This window comes from Nelusetta ayraudi, unplaced genomic scaffold, assembly GCF_046127955.1.
Source record: "Nelusetta ayraudi isolate G7.1 ecotype Tasmania unplaced genomic scaffold, CSIRO-AGI_Nayr_v1 ptg000011l, whole genome shotgun sequence".
Classification (NCBI taxonomy): domain Eukaryota; kingdom Metazoa; phylum Chordata; class Actinopteri; order Tetraodontiformes; family Monacanthidae; genus Nelusetta; species Nelusetta ayraudi.
Window position 1 is genome coordinate 22,259,871 of NW_027466061.1, and position 20,306 is coordinate 22,280,176.

Here is a 20,306-nt window from a genome sequence, read left to right on the forward strand (position 1 = left end):
TTTTTACTCTGAACTCTTTAATACAAGTATAATACATGGACACCGATTAGTAAACAGTCAATATTTAGAACAGGGAAAAATAATTAATATGTCAGCTTTAATAGATGGATCTGTGAGAAATATTACCAATGAATCAGTCCTGAAAGGTTAATGTTAATAGAAAGCAAAAATGATCAGCACCAAATGTCTTCGAAAAAGTGTTAATGGTGTGGAATGGGCCAGCCTCAGGTTGTAATTAATGATGCATTAATGTGTCAATGAACTTCTCTTTGATTTGATTCTTTGGACTAAGATAAGATGAGATAAGATAAGATAAGATATTCCTTCATTGGTCCCACAGTGGGGAGATTTCCCACATTAAAACAGCAAAGTGCATGTAACATAATGTCATATAAAATGATGCTTTTGTGTGTGCACTAAACATTACAATCAATATTGACCTCCGTGGGTAAAATCTAATCTTATTCTACTGAAGCTGAATGGTTGCTGCACCCACCCCAGCGGCTCTCCCTCCATGCAGCGTGTGCCCAGGCCCGGGCTGTGCAGCAGGCGCTCCACGAAGTGCTTCATCTTGGGGTCAAGTGGCTGCTCGTTGCTGGGTCGGAATGATAAAACATGAAGGTGTAAATGCAGTGGGAGAGATACGGGCATGACGATAAGATTTAAAGGGCACTTCGGTGTCCGTTTCATAGTTTAGCCAAAAGCTGAAGTGCGTAGAATTATCAGCTGCTCACCTAAAAAAGGTCAACTGCTGTCCGTACATCCAGGGGCTCAGAGTCAGACTGGGATACTCTCCAAACGGAGGGACGATCGTGGTGAAGATGAGAGCAATGAGGACAAAACTGGCAGGGAGGACGATCTGAGGACGATCAGCAGCGGGAGAAAAACACATCAGTGAGCAACTGGAGGTGAAAGTCATCAGATCAGTGTGTGCTTGCTGTACTCACACTGTAAAATTATTACGTATTATATATTGTCAGATTTTTAACCCAATGTTCTCCTGCAGCTGACTTGGTCTTTTACTCTCCACTTTGTATTGAGAGGTTAATGATGTTGTACTGCATTGAAGTAATGTAGATACTATTTGGAAGGTTGAAGGTTCTGTGAACTTTCAACCTGTACCTACACCATAACCTATACCATTATGTATATGTTATGTGTAATGTTTTTATTGTATGTGGAGCCCAGGAAGATTAGCAACAACAGCTGAGGAAGCTAGTGGGGACCTGAATAAAGAATCACTCTCTAACCTGTGCGATGAAGTCTTTCTGGCTCCTGACAGCGTGGTGAAACCTCTTCACCAGCAGCGCGTGGAACTGCTTCAGGACCAGACTGGAGCCCTTCACCTGCCGGGAGCCCTTCCCTGCGCTGCTGTCTGCGTCGTGTGTCTCGCCGTTGGTTTGCATCACACCGTTATGCTCTGCAATCAAATGGAAAACAGTTGAGTAAAATTCTGCGCCCGCGTACGGCGGCAGACGTGCTGGATGTGGAGCAGCACTTCTGCTGAAGGTCCCAACAGAGTTTGTATGAGTGCACATTTGGATGTGAAGCAGAGCTGGGTATGGGAGGAGCTCTGGACCACTGCTAGCGAGTAGCTACTGTGCATCCATGTGCCTAAAAAGGCTAAAAAGTAATCAATGTTGAATCTTTTGCATCGCGTTTTCTTGCATTAATAATCTAAAACTGCATAGAATTCGAGGGGTGTGTGTGTGTGTGTGTGTGTGTGTGTGTGTGTGTGTGTGTGTGTGTGTGTGTGGCAGGGGGCATTACAGGTGGCAACAAAACTCTAATAAAGCGCTGAGTGACTCACTAGGGCAGCACCAAATGACAAAAGGATTTGAGGTTCCTGACCTTGGTCATCCTCTCTGCTGGTGTTTTTCCTCCACTGTGTCACCCACTGCTCTAAAGGTGTGAATTCAAGTGGGATACAAAACGCACACACACACACACACAAACTGAAAAGGGTGGGTGGTGAAAAGGACAATGGGCGCGGCACATCACACGCTAACTTGGGACAAGGGAAGCAAACGTTCAACATTTGGGGGACAGTCACAAGGAATTTCATGTTGCTCACTGTGAAAGCATAAACTGCAGTGAGTCAACGGGTCAAACAACTCAGGCTGGACATGAAACTGGGGCGTGGCAACGGGTCACAAACTCAATTCCAGCAAAAGGCCATGAGGGATATCTGTAGTGGTATTTACCGGGAGCGCTGCTTTTATTCGCTGCCTCTCCATCCGCAGTGACCTTTATAAATATCTGATGACAACAATAAAAAGAAAAAAGCAGAGAAAGTCATCCTTAAACTTTCAGACCCTCAGTGGATGTTCAGCTTTTAAATCAAAAGGTTATGGAGGTTTAATTGAAACCTCCAAGAATGATCAGTCAGTTTGTGTGAAATGGCAAGGCAAACTTCCATCCCATTAGTTGTTCATATTAAATGTGTTACTCCATCATTTACTTCTTTCACTTGCTCTACCATTCTGAAAGTTTGTGCTGGAACATAACGTTCAGAATCAGCCCTTTGTGATGTCGCAAAGTTAGTGACAACACCCTCAGTCCAGCTGCTTTGACCAGCATCTGGATCTGCCTTGTTTTGTCCCCTTCCAAACATGTGGAAGGTCCAGCAAAGCATCGGTTTAAGAAGGAGGCAAACACTGACTGACATTTTTTGTGTGAGGCTGTAAACACAAGAGCTGAATGTGCTGATTTTCTAAAGGGCAGTGGACTTTATAACATTATGAATTTGTTGGCTACTAAACTAGAGTTCAGGATTAAATATCCAGACCGGAAAGTTAGCAACAAACTCTGAAAGTGAGCAACCCTTAAAATCCAATCGATTGCTTTGAAAGTTGTTATTCACTGCTTTGTGACACCGTTTTATTTCGCACATTACAAACAGAGGTCATCGACCCCGTCACACTACCTCCTCCAGTGATGTGTCCGAGATCCCAAAGCTGCTGAGGCCCATGTCAGCGAGCGTCTCCTCCAGCTCCCTGAACAGGCTGGCGTACGCCCGGTGCTTGAAGGCCCTGCTGGGGAGCAGGTAGGTCAGCTCCTGACCGATGGCCTCGATCAGCTTGGCCTCGGGGACGTGGTGATGGATGAGGCCGGTGATGCTCTCCACATCCCCTGGGGGAAGACGCAGGAAGTCATCCTTTAACGGCGGAGGCAGCGCGAGAAGAAAACGGATCCCGCAAATAGCGGCGGCCAAGAAAAGAACAAAGGGAAGCAAACTGCTAATTAAGGCAAGAAACGAAAGCAAACAGTGTTACGGCGGCGCTGAGACGAAGCAGGAACATCCACGCTTGGATTCCCGCAGTTAGAGGGTCCTCGGGCATTGTTAGGAGGCAAGAGAAAGAGTGCTGGTGTTGCCGCTGAATTATGGATGTGACATCTGCATCTCTCTCACAACCTGACTAAGTGGGTCACGCTGGAGACCGAGGACCAGAGGACACACAATCCCCCACAACGGCACACTAACGCACAACTTTTTTTTGACGCTTTTGGTGAATGTCTTGTCCGTCCACATCAGGACTTCTCCATGCTAATGTGCAGCCTACAACCTGAGGCCACCCCCGCCAAGGAACTTAAACAAAAGCCCACAGATCCCATTCCACGGATGCGCCGTGTCCAGCCATACTATTTATTGTATAAAAAGACGAACCCGCAATGTGATACCGAATCCGAGCCCAAATCCCAAAAGACCTTTTTTTTGTTTTCCCAAAAGAGTTTTTAAGTTTTCGCAGAAGAAAAACACAGGAACGCGGCAGAGCAGCTCATTAGTAGGGAGGGAATCACCAGGGGCCTCATTACATCACGTTATCACAATATTTATCTCACTGATATCATTCATAGTGATATGCTTTGCTCATTTTAAACAATTGCAATATATGCTGACTGTTCTTGCCCCACATTTTCACCTGCCAGTTTTTGAGCCATTCCTTGGCAGTGATTTTTACCCTTCCTGGACATCGAGCAATTAGTACCATCTAGTGGACTGAGGAGTAAGCCAATTTCATTTTTCTAGTTCACAAAGAATCTATATTTAGCAATCAACGTTAAACATTACATATCATTCAAACACTTGATTGGATAGTATATTGTTACTATATTATATCCTGTATACATATGTAGACTCATATATGTGATACTCATATAAACATTGCACTGTAAAACTGTATTCTTGCATTTTGTTTTTTTGTTTTTTTTTATCTCAAAATCTCCTCATGAAGAGGACTATAAAGTTTCAGAGGGAAAATTCTTACCATCCAGAACTCTGTCGAGATGCTGCGACTGGTTCTGAGACTGATCTTTGTATCCGGTACAGATGGAGCAGGAGCAGGAGCAGTCTGAGGCACAGTCACAATCGTTCTGTGGAGGGGGAAACAGATTCATTCAAAACATGCGGGCAGATTTGAGAGATGGGAGAGGTTATCATGGAGAAGAGGTAGGAGTCTGCTCATTTTGGATGTGTGTATTTCTGAGTGAGTGTGTGGCAAGGCTGAAAGAATCTACTGCAGGTGTGTTGTGAATTCCAAGACTGTCCCGAGCCTGATGTTGGCTGTGAATGGCTGCCTGCCTCACCTCCTTCTTCTTGAGATCCTTCCTCCGACGCACCAGCGTCAAATAGAACCCAACCCCAAAGCAGTTCTTGAGGAAAAGCGGGGATCCGCAGCAGTGCAGCTGGCCCTTGGAGATGATAGCGATGCGGTCGCTCAGCAGGTCAGCCTCATCCATGTGGTGAGTGGACAGGATCACAGTCCGTCCTGCAACAGGGTTCAAGCAACGCGATCAAATTTACATTAAAATTACAATTTTGAAAATGATTTTATACAATTAATTTTACCTTGGAACTTGGAAAATGACAGGCCTGTCTTTGGCGCAGCTGGACTTTAATGGAGTCCAATTATGGCCATTTCTAGATTTAATAACTTAATGATGGTGTTCTACATCCAATAAAAAAAAGGTTTATTTGGTTTAAATAAATACCTAGTAATAGGCCTTACACAGGGTTAGAAGACAAGTGTCTGCAGATGCATTAAAAGTCAAGAAATAGCTGAATTTCTCATTTCAGAGCAGTCACAGGGGAAAAGTTGGCCCATCTCGATACATACAAGTTGCCATTTTTCGTATTTGGTGTGTTAGCTGACGTGTCCATAACGCAAGAAGACATGATAAAGAACTGAAAAAATATGTTTTTCACAATCTGAATCCCTTTAAAAATATTTGGGTGCCTGTCCAGTAACCTCTTCTGACAACACTTCACACCCCTCTTGTCTTATTGGGAAAGGGTGCTGAGCCAAATTGTATAGTCCCACAACTTTCTTTTTCAGTTTTTTTTTTCTATTATTCTATTTTTTTCATACGATGATGAACGATGAAGTTCGATGAAGAACGACAAAGTTCTACTAGTCTTTTGAGAGTCTTCGTCAGCAGCTCACTGACTTCGTGACTACTATTTTTACTTTTTGTTGTGGCTGCGTAGCTGAATTTTTCCGTTTGATCAGTTGACTACTTAATTCAAGTGCCTCGGGAGAGCCGCGGCGCTGCGCTGAGGATTCGGCTCGTCAGTGTCTTAATTGAGGAAAGTGGACCTGGGGGGGTTGGAATGGGACGTTCTCACCAGCTTTGTATTTCAGTAGCATGTCCCAGATAGACCTCCTGGAGTAGGGGTCCACCCCTGAGGTCGGCTCGTCCAAGATCACCACTTTGGAGCCTCCCACAAACGCCATTGCAACTGACAGTTTTCTCTGCATGCCGCCTGTCGGGTGACACGCATGCAACATTATCAACGCCTGAAGCTGGTCATGTGAGGACGGGTTTCCGCTCTGCTCGGAACAAGTGGCTCACCCGAAAGGTTCTGGGCCTCGTCGTCTCTCTTGTCAGGCAGCCCGAGGTCCACCAGCATGTCCTCCACCTCCAGCTCCGCCTCGGCCTGGCTGCGACCTTTCAGGAGTGCGTAGAACAGAATGTGCTCTTCCACTGTGAGGCTGCGATAAGGAAAGAGAGGAATGTTTTTTGTTTTGTTTTTTTTCTCCGACAGTGCTTTAAAAGTTGATACAGGCTTTCACTGGGATTTGTGTTGAAGTCTGCGACTTTTGGAGGAAATTCAATGTTTTGTGCAAGTTAGCAGGCTTCATTAGTATTTCACTTTAAAAAAAAAAACTGTGCGCACATTTTTCCTGGACAGTTGGACTTTTGTAAACACCCCAGAAATTGCTGCTTTTAGCATTTAGATATTAGCAACTTAAAAATAAAGTTCCCCACCATCCCCATCCATCAATCCATTTTCAATACCCTCCTGCACTCAGGTTGCAGGGGTCTTTTGGAGCCTATCCCAGCTGTCATAGTGTGAATGCAGGGTCCCACCATCCCCATCCACAGCCGTTCCACTTCAAACCGAGATTGATTTCCATGCACAAAGATAGCGTTTTTCTCATTTCAATGCAATTTCAATAAAACAAGAGCTGGGAACGGCATCAGTCTCGCTAATGGAAAGTTTCATTGCAATTTCAGTAGGTTGGTCATCTGAAACAGTTCCCTGGAAATGAAACGATTCCTGTTGTTCATTTGGGTTAGGGTTAGTTATTTGATTTTGATTGCTTGTGAAACATTTCACCCGTGTCCTTTGATGCACTTCCAACTCCGCAACCTTCCCAGCAACACATGTGTGACACCACTCACTGTTTGAACAGAATGTTGTACTGAGGGCACATCCCCATGGAGGAGCGGATGATGTCAAAGTCAGTCCGAATGTCCCTCCCGTTAATGTAGGCCGTGCCAGATGTTGGAGGGAACAGACCAGTCAGAATGGACCTAAAGCACAAGAAAAAAGTGGGCGTGGTCAACGTAAGTCTCGTGAGTGTGTTCAAGGTCCAGTTTGTAGGATTTGGCGGCAGCCAATGGCAAGAAAGAACACTTTAATTCCTTCACGTACTGTTTCGTATTTTCCCTGCAGTCATAATGTCATGTAAGTTACCACATTAAATTGCTGACAGCCTCAATGTCTCAACTAAGAGAATGCAGTTGATTATAGTATCACTCTGCAAGCACATTCTTCCTGTTGCAGGTCAATTCAATGGAAAAATCATTTTCATACTGGTCACTTTCATATAGAAGAATAAAATGCTGCTATGAAGCATTAAAACACTGCTCATAGGTAATCAAGTGGTATTGATGATTTCACTGTACATTGTGGTTGTTTTTCCAGCTCCGTTGTGGCCCAAGAAGGATGTGATCTGGCTCTCGAAGAAATTGATGTTCAGGGAATTGACAGCGGGCCGAGAGCTTCCATCAAATATCTTCACCAGATCCTGGATCTGCACCCCCATCATCAGACCCAGGGGATCCGGTTCAAACAGCTGACCTGCACAGCAACCACAACCAAGAGAGTTGCCATATGACCCCTCAAATTCAGAGTGTTTTATTTGGATGTGGAATTACCAAGGGAAAACTTGAAAGTCATTTTCAACACATTTCTTTCTTTACACAATCTCAAATAAGACCAACTATCCAACTATCAAGCTCCCACAGCCTGTTTCTTAACTTTGTTAAGCATGCGCACAGCCTCCTCTGTCATGTCAGGAATGAGTTACCCTACTTGTCCAGTAGATGTCCTCAGCGTGCTCCCATATTCGAGCCCATCCCCAGTCGTCTCTCAGTTACAGCCCATCTCATATTCACCTTCCGCCTTCGAGTCCTGAACCTCATCCTGCTGGTTGGGACTCTCTTCCTGGCGTCTCAGCTGCTCCTTGTCCCTCTCCAGCTGCTCCCTCTTGCTTTGGTGCTTGCAGGTCTTCCTGCTGCCTGAGCCGTTACAGGTGTACATCTCTGGGCTGCACCTGTCCTCAACATCCATCTGGATGTCTTCAGGTTCTGGCTTCTCCGGATCTGCAGAGTAGACAGTAGAGGTGGGAAGTAGCCATGTGCAAATTCTCTGTTACTATACTAAAATAGATATTATAGGTATTTGTATTTTACTTATGTATTTATTTTTTCTGACTTTACTGACTTTTTAGTTTCACTCTCTACATTTGTACACAAATATCTGCACTTTCTACTGCTTACATTGGAAAAACATGCTCGTTACCTTTGTGTTATGTAAAGCGTTCCGAAGATACAGGTTTTGTTAAAAGTAATTCACTTATATGTTGTTGTTTTTTCCAACAGATGTTGCTTGAAGTGGAGCTAAGTATTTGAACTATGCTGCTGTGTAGTTCAATCTAAAACAGGATTGTATTTTAGAGGAAGATTGTTTATGAGGACCTCAGCTTTGGGTCATTGTTCAGTACATTTTTAATATTGCTAAAAAAAAAACTAAAAAAAACACACAAGTAGAAAATAACATTCAATATTGGCTCGCTGGTTACAACTAATACTTATTACAGTTTTTCTGTGTTGAAAAAGAAAAAAAATACAGAAGTAAAAGTGCATTAGCTTTTCATTTTTGCAAAATATCAACTGGTGTATTGTTTCATTAACTGCAAAAAAAAATCATTCTTATTTTTTACTGAAAAACTAAAATTTGAAGAGTTGAATCAGGACTTTTATAGAATGTGAATACTTTTCACACTTGTGGTAGTCTTTAGAATTCTTAGCTACTTAGAAAGTGCCCATAATCTACATAAGGACGTGATCAACTTGGTCAACTTGCCCAACAATTTGGGTGACCACTGGTCTGGACTCCCTACAGATGTCCATTCTAACCTTGATTATCCACTTCTGTGCGGGACGGAGAAGCACTTTGCCAGTACGAAGGCTGAAATGGAAAGTAAAAGGGTCGCCCGATGCCGTACTCTCCTGTGAGAAATTCATTTGAGAGAGAATGTTAGTGCCATTAACTTGCGTTGCCAATACAATGTTAAAATCTGACAGCCTGACCTGGGAAGACATTATCCAGGTACCAGGCCAGGACGGCATATAAGACGGCGTCAAAGGCCATCATGAGGATGGAGGTGAGGAAAGAGAAGGTGTCCTTCTCCAACGGGCTGGTTCGGATGTTGTCCCACTGCAGACCCAGACCCTGCTCTTCGTAGCGCGACAGGTACTCCGTCCCGAAGCCAAAGGCCACTTGAGACAGCAAGCTCTGTTGAAGCATTGAGACGCAATGTGCACTGTTGAATCTACAGAGAGAAACTGTGGACGTGCAGCAAGAAGTTTGTTTAGTTTTGTTTTAGTTTTGTTTTTGCCCCCTCACGTACTGCAGCCAGCTTCATGTTCCTGGTGATGCGGTCCTGCCAGGCGAAGCAGAGGATGTGCGGCAGGTAAAGGGTGAAGTAGATTATGCCGCTGCAGGCGGCAGCCAGGTTGGCCTTGTTGAAGAAGACGCTCATGAGGAAGCACTGCATGATGGTGGCGATGGTGAAGGTCAGCAGGAAGAAGAAGACAAGGATGGGGTTGCTGTAATTCAGCACCTTTCCTCCCTGTGGCGGCAGCCAAGTTGGAAAACAAAGACATACAGTACAGTATGTAATTAGTGTGCACTTGAAATTAAAGGTATCATTTTATATTTACATGTCTTTTTTTTGTTTGTTTTCATGATGAACTGCAGTAAAGAAGCAGCCTCAAACAATTCCTTATATCCCCAGAACACAGCATCCTTAGCCCTGCTGTTGACAGCAAAAAACAAATGCTTTGTTGTATGTTTCATATGTTTGGAAAGAAAGAAAAACAAGGACGAACTAGTGGGTAGCAGAAACATCTGGCAGGAAGGTGCTGTCACTACCCTGGGCAAGGTATCGGTTCCCATTGTGACATCACAAAGATCTTTCCAGAAGAGTGCATTTTAGCATGCACTTTCTGAGGAAATGGAACAATCAAGGGAAGGAATGGATGGACTTGTCTCTTTTACGTATACGGTTCACCCAACGTTACTGTTGAAAAAATATTAGTGGAGTCAATCTGAAAATAGAATCCACAAGAGGGCACTATAACATACTATAAAAACAAAAGAATGCCTGCGCCTGACCAGTCGATACAACCCCCCCCCCCCCCCCTCTTCATCACCACCTCCCACCAGTGGCCACCTCCCCTATTTTCTCACCATGACGATGGTGGTGAGCAGTGCCGTGCTCATGGTCATCATGAGGAAGCTGTCGATGAAATTTGTGTACCAGATGACTTCATTGTTGACCCCCATGGCTTTGAGGGTCTCCTTTAGGCGGAGCTCCTTCTCCAGCACAATGCCCTTCACAGTCATGGAGACGGAGTAGACCCAGGCCAGGACCATGAACAGGGGGAAGCAGCGGTTCAGAGTGATCATGAAGCTGGGGGATAATAGAGACCAGGAAATGGTGGAGGAGGTGGTGGAGGAGGAGGAGGAAGAGGAAAAGAGGTGGGGGGGGAAAGGAAGAGGAGATAGAGGAGAAGGAGGAGGAGAAGGAGAAGGAAGTTAGCCATGACAGAACTTCAGCGTGTGATAGTGGGGCAGTAAAATTCAGGGTTGCCAACTCTCACACTTTTGGCGTGTGACAGTAGCTCGCAATGTCTGTTTCACACCACTTGATGGTGACAGCTTGTGTCAGCCATGTGCTTTTTAGTGAATTGAGCCAAAGTGCGCACACACTCATAACAAACAAAATTAGGCAGGTAGTTGGCAAGTTGGAAACCCTGACAGTTAGTATCTGGCATTTAAGTGTAAAGCGTGGACAGGCACAGTGACAAAAAAAACTGAGACATTTACGAAAACTTGCTTTCTTGCTTTTGAATTTTACCAACAATAAATGTGTCTTTCATGTTTTGAAAACATTCATCTTTCAATACAATTGGGCCACTGTGGTTTCAAGTCAGAAATCTCAATAATGCAACTTGCAAAACTCCAGTCTAAAGCTTTTTCTGTTGAAACTCATAATTGATCTTAGCGTGACGAAAGCGACTGCTGCAAGCTGCCCTTAAGAACCGCAGAAGAAGACAAAGAGGAAGAAGCGACCGGCTAGCTGCTGCTAAACAGACTAGCGTTGATGCTGCAGCAGTGGCAGCAGAGCCATCAGCCCATTTTCTATCACTGAAGGGTAAAGGTGAGGTCACAGGTCAATACACTGAAGGTTTCTTTCAACAGAAAAGATTTTTTCACTTCACCTATAAGCCAAAATCACAAAGAAACTGCAGGCTTGTCATGAGCATCCTGTGTAACCCCTTGCACTAAAAGGAAGTCTTGCTGGTCAAACTGTCAGTACAAAAAAATAACAATAATAAAAAAAAATCTTACTGGTCACCACCTGAGCGCAATAGACTGTCTCAGTGTTTAAGGTTTTTAAAAGACCTCTCCTGTGGGTTCTTTTTCTTCTCAAATGGATATGGAAGAGAAATCTAGGGGATGTTCATTTTAGGACTCAAGAAAACTTTTGGAAACATTCATATCTTCTATCAGCCAGCATTTGTCCGTAGTCATCCGTGTCAAATGCATCCTGCACATGCAACAACTGAGCTGAGAAAAATCTTCCTCAGTGTTTGCAACCCACTCACAGGTCGTCCACGTAGCAGGGGTACGGCATCTGCTGCACGTAGACTCCCAGCGGCCAGTCATTCCCCGTGTGCAGCTTGATGATGCCGTGGTCGATCATGTCCTGCAGGTAGGCGAAGCCTCCCCAGATGTACCTCTGGTCCTCCATGGGGTCTGCCCTGGGGCCTGGGTCCCAGTACCTGACGGACAATGATTTGCGTGGCGGTGAGACATGGAGACAAGAGCTTTAACAATCGACTCTTCCACGTCTTTAAGAGTCCAATAATCCCAATCACATTCGCAGAGCCGAGACAATGAATCCTCTGCTGGGCACTGAAGGCGAACGCACCAACCACATGGACGCTGCCTTGACTTAGGCAGATAAGCCCGTCGCAAAGCCTGCGCACAATCTGATTATTTAATTGTGTAGAGGCAGGTCTCCCGTTGGGTCCATTACAGCCTGTTGTTGTACCGTAAACAGCCGAAAGTGCCGGTTCGCCCCCCGGGCGTATTGACAGACCGTCTGTTTATGAATGAGAGATCAAAGCGGAGAGGAAAACGCATGTGAGCTCCTCACATGCGGGGATGAAAGGGACGTTATCGAGTTAATACGGAACCACGGAGAGGCTGCAGGAAGCAGCGCCAGAGCCTTTTCTTTTGGCTCCTCCGGGTAATGTGGCAAATCTATAGAAAGTGCCTCATTAGCACGGCAGCGGGGGCTACACGCGAGAAAATAAAGAGAATGCCGGTTGTCAGCATGATTTGCTGCTGCAAACAGTGTTGGCTGAATCCTGCTGAGCCTCTCACCGTGTAGCAACACACATGTAAGGTGTTCTGTTGGCAAACAGAACATCCTGTAAACTCAAGAAAGAAGCACTTCTGTCAAACAAACACACTTAGCCTTTTCATTTTTATTGGTAATTAAGACTCTGTACTGCTGCTGCTGACCTGTCCTTGATCTTATTGGTTCTCTCCACTGCGTCGATGTCCATGCGGATCTTGTACTTGACGTGCGGCGGCACGCTGGTGGTCCAGGGATACACGTCCATGAAGGCCACACCGGCCCAGAACTTGTTCTCCTCCAGCAGATACAAGGCCTGGTGGCTCATCTGGGACTCGTCGGTGTACGCCACAAACTTGTCCAGGTCCATGCACTGTGGGCAGCGATTAAGAGGGAGACTGCGGTGACGTGTCTGGCCAATAGGTTGCCAAAGTCAAAATGAATTGTAGTGCGGTTCACAAGTGCTGGAGCCCAGCACTTCTGAGTCCAAGACAAAATGTCACTAAGTCACTGGAAAGCACTGCAGCATTTCCAATCCCCAATGTTATACAACCAAGACAGCCAGAAAGACTCAACTAAAATTCACTTTTGATCAGTGGGTTTTTTTCTGGATAATTAATCAAGCGAAGTTCTAAAATTGGTGAAACATAAAACATTTCACATTTTCCACCTGCTATTGCACATCGAAGTACAATGTCAATCCATCCGTGTAGTTTTGTTTCTAATGGTTCATAAAACCAGTGCATTAACCTGACAGTCAAGTAATTACATGTTATATAATGCAAATTCTAGAGTGTCAGTAGGGGAAATATAATATGATCATTGAACAATTAATTTGTTTTTTAATGGGTTTGTGAAAATGGTGAGGCATCATCTCCTCATTAGTCAAACGGTCCATGATACAGAGTGAAAACAACTTCACAAGTCAGCGCATGGACCCAAGAAACATAGCAACTAAATCTCCTTGTGCAATCAGTAGCAAGAAAACAGTTCAGTTTCTATTTATCATCATATTACTGTGCTTAATAATATGCATCTGGAAATGTGCAGGTATTGTTGCTCGCACTGTAAAGGGGTCAAGGGTCGTTACATTTTGGCTGTCATATCACCAAAAGAAAAGGGAGGAAAATGCGTTCACACACTCAAGTGGAGTGAGTGGGAAATCTCCATTTTACTCCCAAACAAAAACATTTTGCACGGAGGTGACAGGCGGAGACGCGATGAAAACTGAATGAGCGTGGATGCGTGCGCGCGCACACACACACATACACACGTGCATACATGTAGACACAGGACATGCATGTAAAAATACAGACACAGTGGCACTTGTGTTCACTCACAAGCTGTTTCTATGGAACGTGCGTAATTGCCATGTGAAAATGCTATCACTGGGACAGGCGGGAGCGCGCACACACACACACACACACACGCCCATCCCTGTGTAGAGTGTGTCTAATGCCTCCTTTCACATTACTGTACAATGCCCTCCAAGCTCTCAAAGCGGGGCTGGAGAGTATTTCCCATTCATCTTTATGGAGCCATACATCCAGGGCACAATGACGTCCACTCAGCGACGAGGTGAAAACAAAGACCCTCACTAATACACATGTTCCAGCAGAGCCTCGGTGTGAGAAACATGCCCCTGACGGAGTGAGGGAACCTAATGCGAACCCGTAATGGCTCATCTTATGGCCCAATGCTGGCTGACAGCTATATCTAATTGGCTAAACTGGCTGGGTTTGTTTTAGTTTTTTTTGTTTTTTGGGTTTCGATTTTGTGTTTGTAGGGTCTCAACGCCAAACTCCAGGGAGACAAAGGAGGCGATTGAGATTCCTGCACTGATAGGGCTCTCACTCCGAGGCGGGGAACCTCCTGCCTCCACTAGACCACGTCGTAGATGATCTAAAGACGTGAAGGGCCCAGAGAGTGATTCACTAGTTTTGATTTGTTTTTCAGTCACGTGGGCATGGGGTCTGTTTCAATGCCACGCACCAAAAAAAGCAACAGGGCTCATTTGAAGGGTAGTAGAGTTGTCTGTGTGTGTGTGTGTGTGTGTGTGTGTGTGTGTGTGTGTGTGTGTGTGTGTGTGTGTGTGTGTGTGTGTGTGTGTGTGACTCATTCCCACTTTATCACGGGCTGCACAATGGAAGCTAAGGAAGCGGCTGACAGGGGGCTTGTTCTCGCACCTTTCAGACCACTGGATGGCGGAGCGAGTGGTGGGGGCCATCTATAGCCCGGCGCTAAGTGCTCTGCTCAGTTTCAAAGAGACCTCGGCTGCAATCTCCCGACGGCAGACCCCGAAGACTGATGCACCTGTCCACCGAGCCGGGAGCACGGCCTCACAACAAGACCCCGAGAATTTGTCCAGGGGATTTTGAAAAATAAACGAGCGGGGCAAGAAATAGATGAAAAGGAAGTGAAAGCCTCTCTTGTGTGTGTGTGTGTGTGTGTGTGTGTGTGTGTGTTTACCTCTGCGTACTGGTTGAAAAGGCGGATGAGCTGGTCAGCGGTGTGAAAAACATTTCTCCAGTCAAAGGCCGGCTTGCCAGGTTCCCGCCTCTCCTCCGGGCCGGCGTACAGGAAGTTCAGAATGTCTCTGGTGGTGAAACTGGCCTCCCCCAGGCTTTGGTCGAGGAAGTCCATCACCGTTGGGTTTCTCAGGGTGTCCTGAAGCAATGGGCAGAGGAACAGAAGCATGTCAGCATTAAGAAAGCAGTTATTTTAATGTGTGTGCTTTTTTTTCAGCTCATCAATTTGGGCAATTAATACAGCAATGGCAAAACAAAAACTTTTGGACCCTTTGGGACAAAACTGCACATTTCAGCCTGCCCCTTGCCACACAATCAGGGAAAGCATGGTTGAATTGAAGCAAATGCAATTGTAATTTCATATTTGTGTAAATTTTAAGGGTGCCCAAAAACCTTAACCTCATTAAAAAAGCAGTTTTACATACATTTGACTGCAGGTCATTCTATTTTCCACTCAGGAATTGTCATCGTGTTTCACGCAAACCTCAATTAACAAAATGTAATAACATGCTCTATATTTCTTTAGATTTTTACATTTTAACACAATAAACTTTCTGAAATACAACAGGATTTTTTTTTCACTTCTGTGGAAAGGTGTTAATAGTAACAGCAATAACAATAAGATTGATGATGATGTGCACTGATGTGTTGATACCCGGATCATGTTCATCTGGACATTATTGTGTAAGAAGGTCCATAGTTGAGGTCCCAGCTCCTCCCAGGCCTTGGCCATGTTCTTCAACCTCTCCAACTCCTCGAATGTTGTGTTGGCCTGCAAGGACAAACAAACATCCAACCAAAGAATGGTTTCTCCAGCAGAAAAGAGACTTTAGAATTTAATGCAAATATTCAATTACCAGTGTTCTGACAATAATTTGTGTCTAGCCAGTGCCAAACTCCTCACAAATGAGAAAAACAAATCTTCAACCCTTTAGCTTTTTCTCCTTTTTCAGAAAGTTTGCTGAAACATGTAGATGTGGAATCAGAGCTTTGTGTGGCGGAACCAACCAGCAGTGTTGCAGGAGGCAGTGCTCTGACAATGTGCATACGATGGATCTTTAAGATTCATTCATTCTCTGCTTATGACAGCTGAAGTTTTCTTCAAATAATACAAGTAACACAAATGTTGATTTGATTATGGATTGATTAAACCATTACAATCTATTAATACTAAAATAAAATTGAAAAACCAAGACTCAAAGCCCTGTTGACTGACAGATGGCGGGCTGCACACTCAACACCCTTTAATTTACCGCACTCTCGTTTCAAGTGTATTTAACGCTCCCTTCGCTCTCCCTCGCTGAAGCTGCGGCAGCCAGCTCATTCCTAGGAAGGGAGGGGACGCGAACGCATACAAAACAGTGACATGGCCAGAGAGCCGGGGAGAGCGCCAAGAGAAAGGGAGCAGAAACGCTGCTGACGGAGGCAGAGAGGTCAGGGGTCGGGCACAGGGCGGCGCCTCTTACGCTCTTCAATATCTTGCGCACGGCAGGGGAGTCGGGGGCGTACAGGATCTTTCCCATCAGAAGGGGCTTGACCGAATTCCACACAATCTTTGTCACAGGGTTGGACTCCAGGGTTTGCATCAGGGCGTTGCAGAAGGGAGCTGAGGGCAGAGCGAGCGAGCAGAGAGAGGGAGGTTAGACAGAAAGGCAGTGGTGCACGGGAACACCGGATGAGATGTCGCAGTGAGCGACAACACTGTTTAACGACTCAACCAGAATTATAATATCTGTTTCTGAATTAGAAGCATTTAAGCAGGAGCAGTAGCTTTGCTGTTGTCCTACATTGGAGAAATTTGCATAATTACAGCAACAAAATGTAGTGCAAAAGACAAGTTAAAACAATAACCATGTGTTTTAGTAATGATACATTTTTTAAAAAAATACATTTTGATCATTAGACAACCTCAGTTTAAGAGTGAATCCTCAGTTTATCACATTCTTTCCAAATGATCTCCTGTTTGTTTCATTTTTCTTTGTCTTAAACCATGTGGAACAGTTGCAAAGTGCTGATCTTGAATGTTCTTGAATTTTTAAAATCAATGACTGATGGCTTGCTCTCTTGATGAAGTCTCTCAGTCAAAGGAACTCAGTTGTGTTGTCTCTCTGAATATGTTGTGAACCCAGTATTCCAGCTCTTCATGATGGCAGCATCAAAAGTTTGTGAATGAAATGTAATATCAAAAGCTTCGGATTTATGAATTATTCAAAGATTATGCAAGAGACATAAAAAAAAAAGACATGTTTGTCTTAAAAATGTTACATTATGCAAAATAAGTTGTAGGGAACTATTAGAGATTGTTATTAGTAATTAGATGACAAATCCATCAGGTATTGGCGTATTGCAGTCAGGTATTGCAATAAGCATATCACGGAAAATAACAATCAGACTCACTTGTGGAGTCGTCGTAGACGTAGTTGTGGCTCTTGCTACCATTGACGCCCAGGAAAACCTTGTAGTTGTTGTCCTCGTACCAGTTGAAGGACAGGACCCGGGAGCCGCCACCCTCCGGGTAGCCGCAGAGGAGGCCCGACACGCCGGACATGAGCTCAGTGAACGACGAGGGACCCCCCGCTCGGAGGAGAGAGGATGCAGCCGCAAGGAGCTCCTGGGAGCTCTGCCGCTCCATCAGCTGGGACATAGATAGATGGATAGATCGATAGATAGATAGATAGATAGATAGATAGATAGATAGATAGATAGATAGATAGATAGATAGATAGATAGAACCCAGAGACAAAGTTTCCCCGGTGTTTAAAGCAGCCTTGAACACGATGAACACACACCCACCCACCCACCCCCACACACACACACACACACACACACACACACTGATTTCACTTTTACTTCACTTCTCTCCTTCCTTGTCGTCACAAGAGTGCAGGAAGAGAGGTGGGTAATGAGAGCGCTCGGCTCCACTCGGCGTCACCATGGTGACACGGCGACGGGCCCACCTACAGGAAGTGTCACCTCCAAGGAATGTCTGTCCCCCTCTGGCTCTCACCCTCACCAAAGCCCCTCCACTCAGAGTCAGGTAACAGTCAGCCTCCCCGCCCCTCTGGGACGTCACGGTGAACGTGCCGAAACGCACGACACGGACTGTCTTTTGTTCACCTGTCTCTGTTTGCCTGCCGCTGCGTGTGTGTGTGTGTGTTTGCGTGCATGAGTCTTTGCCTCTCAATCAGTCTGCCCCCGTTAGTCAATGCGAATGCGTCCAATAAACACAAGGCCAGCACATCAATGGAAAGTCTTGTGTGAACAAGCAGCTTTATATAATCATGACCCTCTTCTGTGAATTTGCATTAAGCAATATCACATATATCATGACAGAGGTGCAGTCTCACATGTTTGTTTTTTTTTATTAAATGACAGTTGACGTCAAACAGTCACTCTGTCACAATGGTTAAAATATGGTTATGATTATATTTTTAATTGTTAAAATGCATCTTTAAATAATCATATAAATATAAAACCATACAAATATATAAATATATAATAAAAATGTATTTTACATCCTTGTATGATCTAGTCTGATCTGATGGGATTACTTGTTAAAAACGAGTGGTTTTCCCTGATGCCTGACGTAAAGTCTGCTCCTGGTCTTTAAGCACTGACAGGACAAACAATTAAAAATTCAATAAAAATAAACCAGATAAAAAAAAAAAAAACGCATGCAGCAGGCTCTTGGATCTGCAAAGGCATACAGGCCGTTGCATTGTGCAAATGTTGCGTGGGTGGTTCGCACGCACACACGCATGCACACACAACATTGTTGAGGTATCAATCAGCCTCCTCCTGGTGCGAGCGACTCTCAAACAGGGAGCAGCGGAAGAGGCGGGTTTCCTGCCGCACTAAAAATACTGGCGGGCGCGAGGGAGGGGGGACGCGAGGAGAGGAGAGAGTGGAGAAGATGCTTGAGGTGACTTACAAGTTGGATCTTCCCCGACAGGCCCCTGAGAGCCTGCCCCCAGAAGTGCAGGTCAATCCCTTGCGAGTTGCTGTCCATCACTCGCGGCATCTGGGGACAGAGACACAAGTTCCCTGATGTCTGGTGAACCACCATGCTGCGGGTTTCACAGTGAAAGTCAGAAAAAAAAAACACAACACACAAATTGCTTTTCTTTCTGATGAACCATTCCCTGAGGACAATCACAGCATAGTTTAACTCTTTAAGTGCAAAGATATAAATATTGTTTTTTTGTGTGTGTGTGTGTGTGTGTGTGTGTGTGTGTGTGTGTTGCTGGACAGCATTCATGGAGAAACTCCAACTGAATCTAGTTTGAAATACAGTTTTAGTTTAGTCTGTTTAATCGACTTTGCCTGGCTGGAGAAAGCATGAGGTCGCCTGGTTTGGGGCCTGCGGAAAAGACAAACCCACACATGTGACATCCTTCCTCTCGCATTCCTCGCGCTTGCATTTCAATGAACGGAGGAAGGCTCGGAGGAGGGCGGGCGAGAGGGCGAGAGAGAGAGAGCGAGGGCGCCGAGCTACAGGAGGGAACCTGATGAGGTCACTGTGGTAATGGGCTTTAAACTTAACACGGCTGAAAGGTTAAAGGCGCAGATCCACACTAATATGTGGCTGTAGTACTAATATCTTCTAAGAAGCACTCGGGCTCCACACAGCAGTTTCCACTTGCACTTTTCCCAAACGCATGTCCGCTTGTGCACCGTGTGCAAACGGACAGTGTGGCAATAAATCAGCTTCATGCTGGTGGTCATGGTGCTGATTCAACATAAGCTTTGCTACTGTGGCCGTGAGGAACACTGAAATTAAAAAAAAAAATCCCAAGACGAAGAGTGCAAATTATGAAGAAAAAAAAACTTTTTAGGAAAAAATGAGATGTGAAAAGATCTCACAAGCCTGGAGGTTAAACACACTAATGAATAAATAAATAAATAAATACATTTCCTAGCAGCTCTATCTCCTAGCAGTATCTCCACTATTCAACTTTCCTTTACAAATGGACTGTGGCTATGCTGAGCACAGCTAAAATGTGGCTTTACAAGCAGGGGAAATACTTAATTTGCTGGCTGATTCACAGCACTGCACTGAGCAAGCAGGGGTTCCATACCAGGGAGCAGTGCTGAAGTTGGTATATTCAAACATGCCCGGTTGAAGTGGTGATCTTTAGTGAAGTGGTGCTCTTTAGTGTCTCAGAGGTTCAGCTTTTTCCTCAGAATTTTGAGTTTTTGACAGGCCAAAAGGTTTCCTTTAATCGCTGCTATCCTATCCTATCCTATTCAATCCCATCCTATCTTACCCTGTCCTTTACTTTCCCATCCCATCCTATCCTGCAGCAAAGGTTCTTCAAGGTGTGTTGAATCCATTTAATTTAAATACACTTTCGCGATCAAGATGCTTCCCAAGGTAAGAAACACAAAATCTGGAAGATATAGATTGATTTAAAATGGCCACTACATACTGTCATCTGCAAGGGTCTCCATTTGACTTCACTTTAACTCGGAAGACTTCGAGTAAAAGGAACCTCATAGTACACTAACATCAAACAGTCACTGTCATAATGGTTAAAATGATGTTTTCATTGCC

At 44.8% G+C, this 20,306-nt stretch overlaps 1 protein-coding gene across 1 annotated transcript in view; it reads right to left on the reverse strand.

Moving 5' to 3' along the window:
- The window catches only part of LOC142885477 (retinal-specific phospholipid-transporting ATPase ABCA4-like), a 38,039-nt gene that overhangs the window by 12,596 nt on the left and 5,137 nt on the right, over positions 1–20,306 (reverse strand). Inside the window, exons 7-30 of the mRNA XM_076021952.1 lie at positions 18,684–18,773; positions 17,150–17,387; positions 16,219–16,358; positions 15,408–15,524; positions 14,694–14,891; positions 12,392–12,597; positions 11,467–11,643; positions 10,046–10,268; positions 9,204–9,425; positions 8,884–9,088; positions 8,710–8,802; positions 7,687–7,893; positions 7,195–7,369; positions 6,688–6,819; positions 5,854–5,993; positions 5,627–5,764; positions 4,588–4,769; positions 4,269–4,374; positions 2,927–3,132; positions 2,205–2,259; positions 1,852–1,902; positions 1,251–1,420; positions 735–859; positions 497–595 (exon numbers count right to left, since the gene is read on the reverse strand). Of these exons, the coding sequence (XP_075878067.1) occupies positions 497–595; positions 735–859; positions 1,251–1,420; positions 1,852–1,902; positions 2,205–2,259; positions 2,927–3,132; positions 4,269–4,374; positions 4,588–4,769; positions 5,627–5,764; positions 5,854–5,993; positions 6,688–6,819; positions 7,195–7,369; positions 7,687–7,893; positions 8,710–8,802; positions 8,884–9,088; positions 9,204–9,425; positions 10,046–10,268; positions 11,467–11,643; positions 12,392–12,597; positions 14,694–14,891; positions 15,408–15,524; positions 16,219–16,358; positions 17,150–17,387; positions 18,684–18,773 (3,695 nt within the window). The remainder of the gene's footprint in view (positions 1–496; positions 596–734; positions 860–1,250; positions 1,421–1,851; positions 1,903–2,204; positions 2,260–2,926; positions 3,133–4,268; positions 4,375–4,587; positions 4,770–5,626; positions 5,765–5,853; positions 5,994–6,687; positions 6,820–7,194; positions 7,370–7,686; positions 7,894–8,709; positions 8,803–8,883; positions 9,089–9,203; positions 9,426–10,045; positions 10,269–11,466; positions 11,644–12,391; positions 12,598–14,693; positions 14,892–15,407; positions 15,525–16,218; positions 16,359–17,149; positions 17,388–18,683; positions 18,774–20,306) is intronic.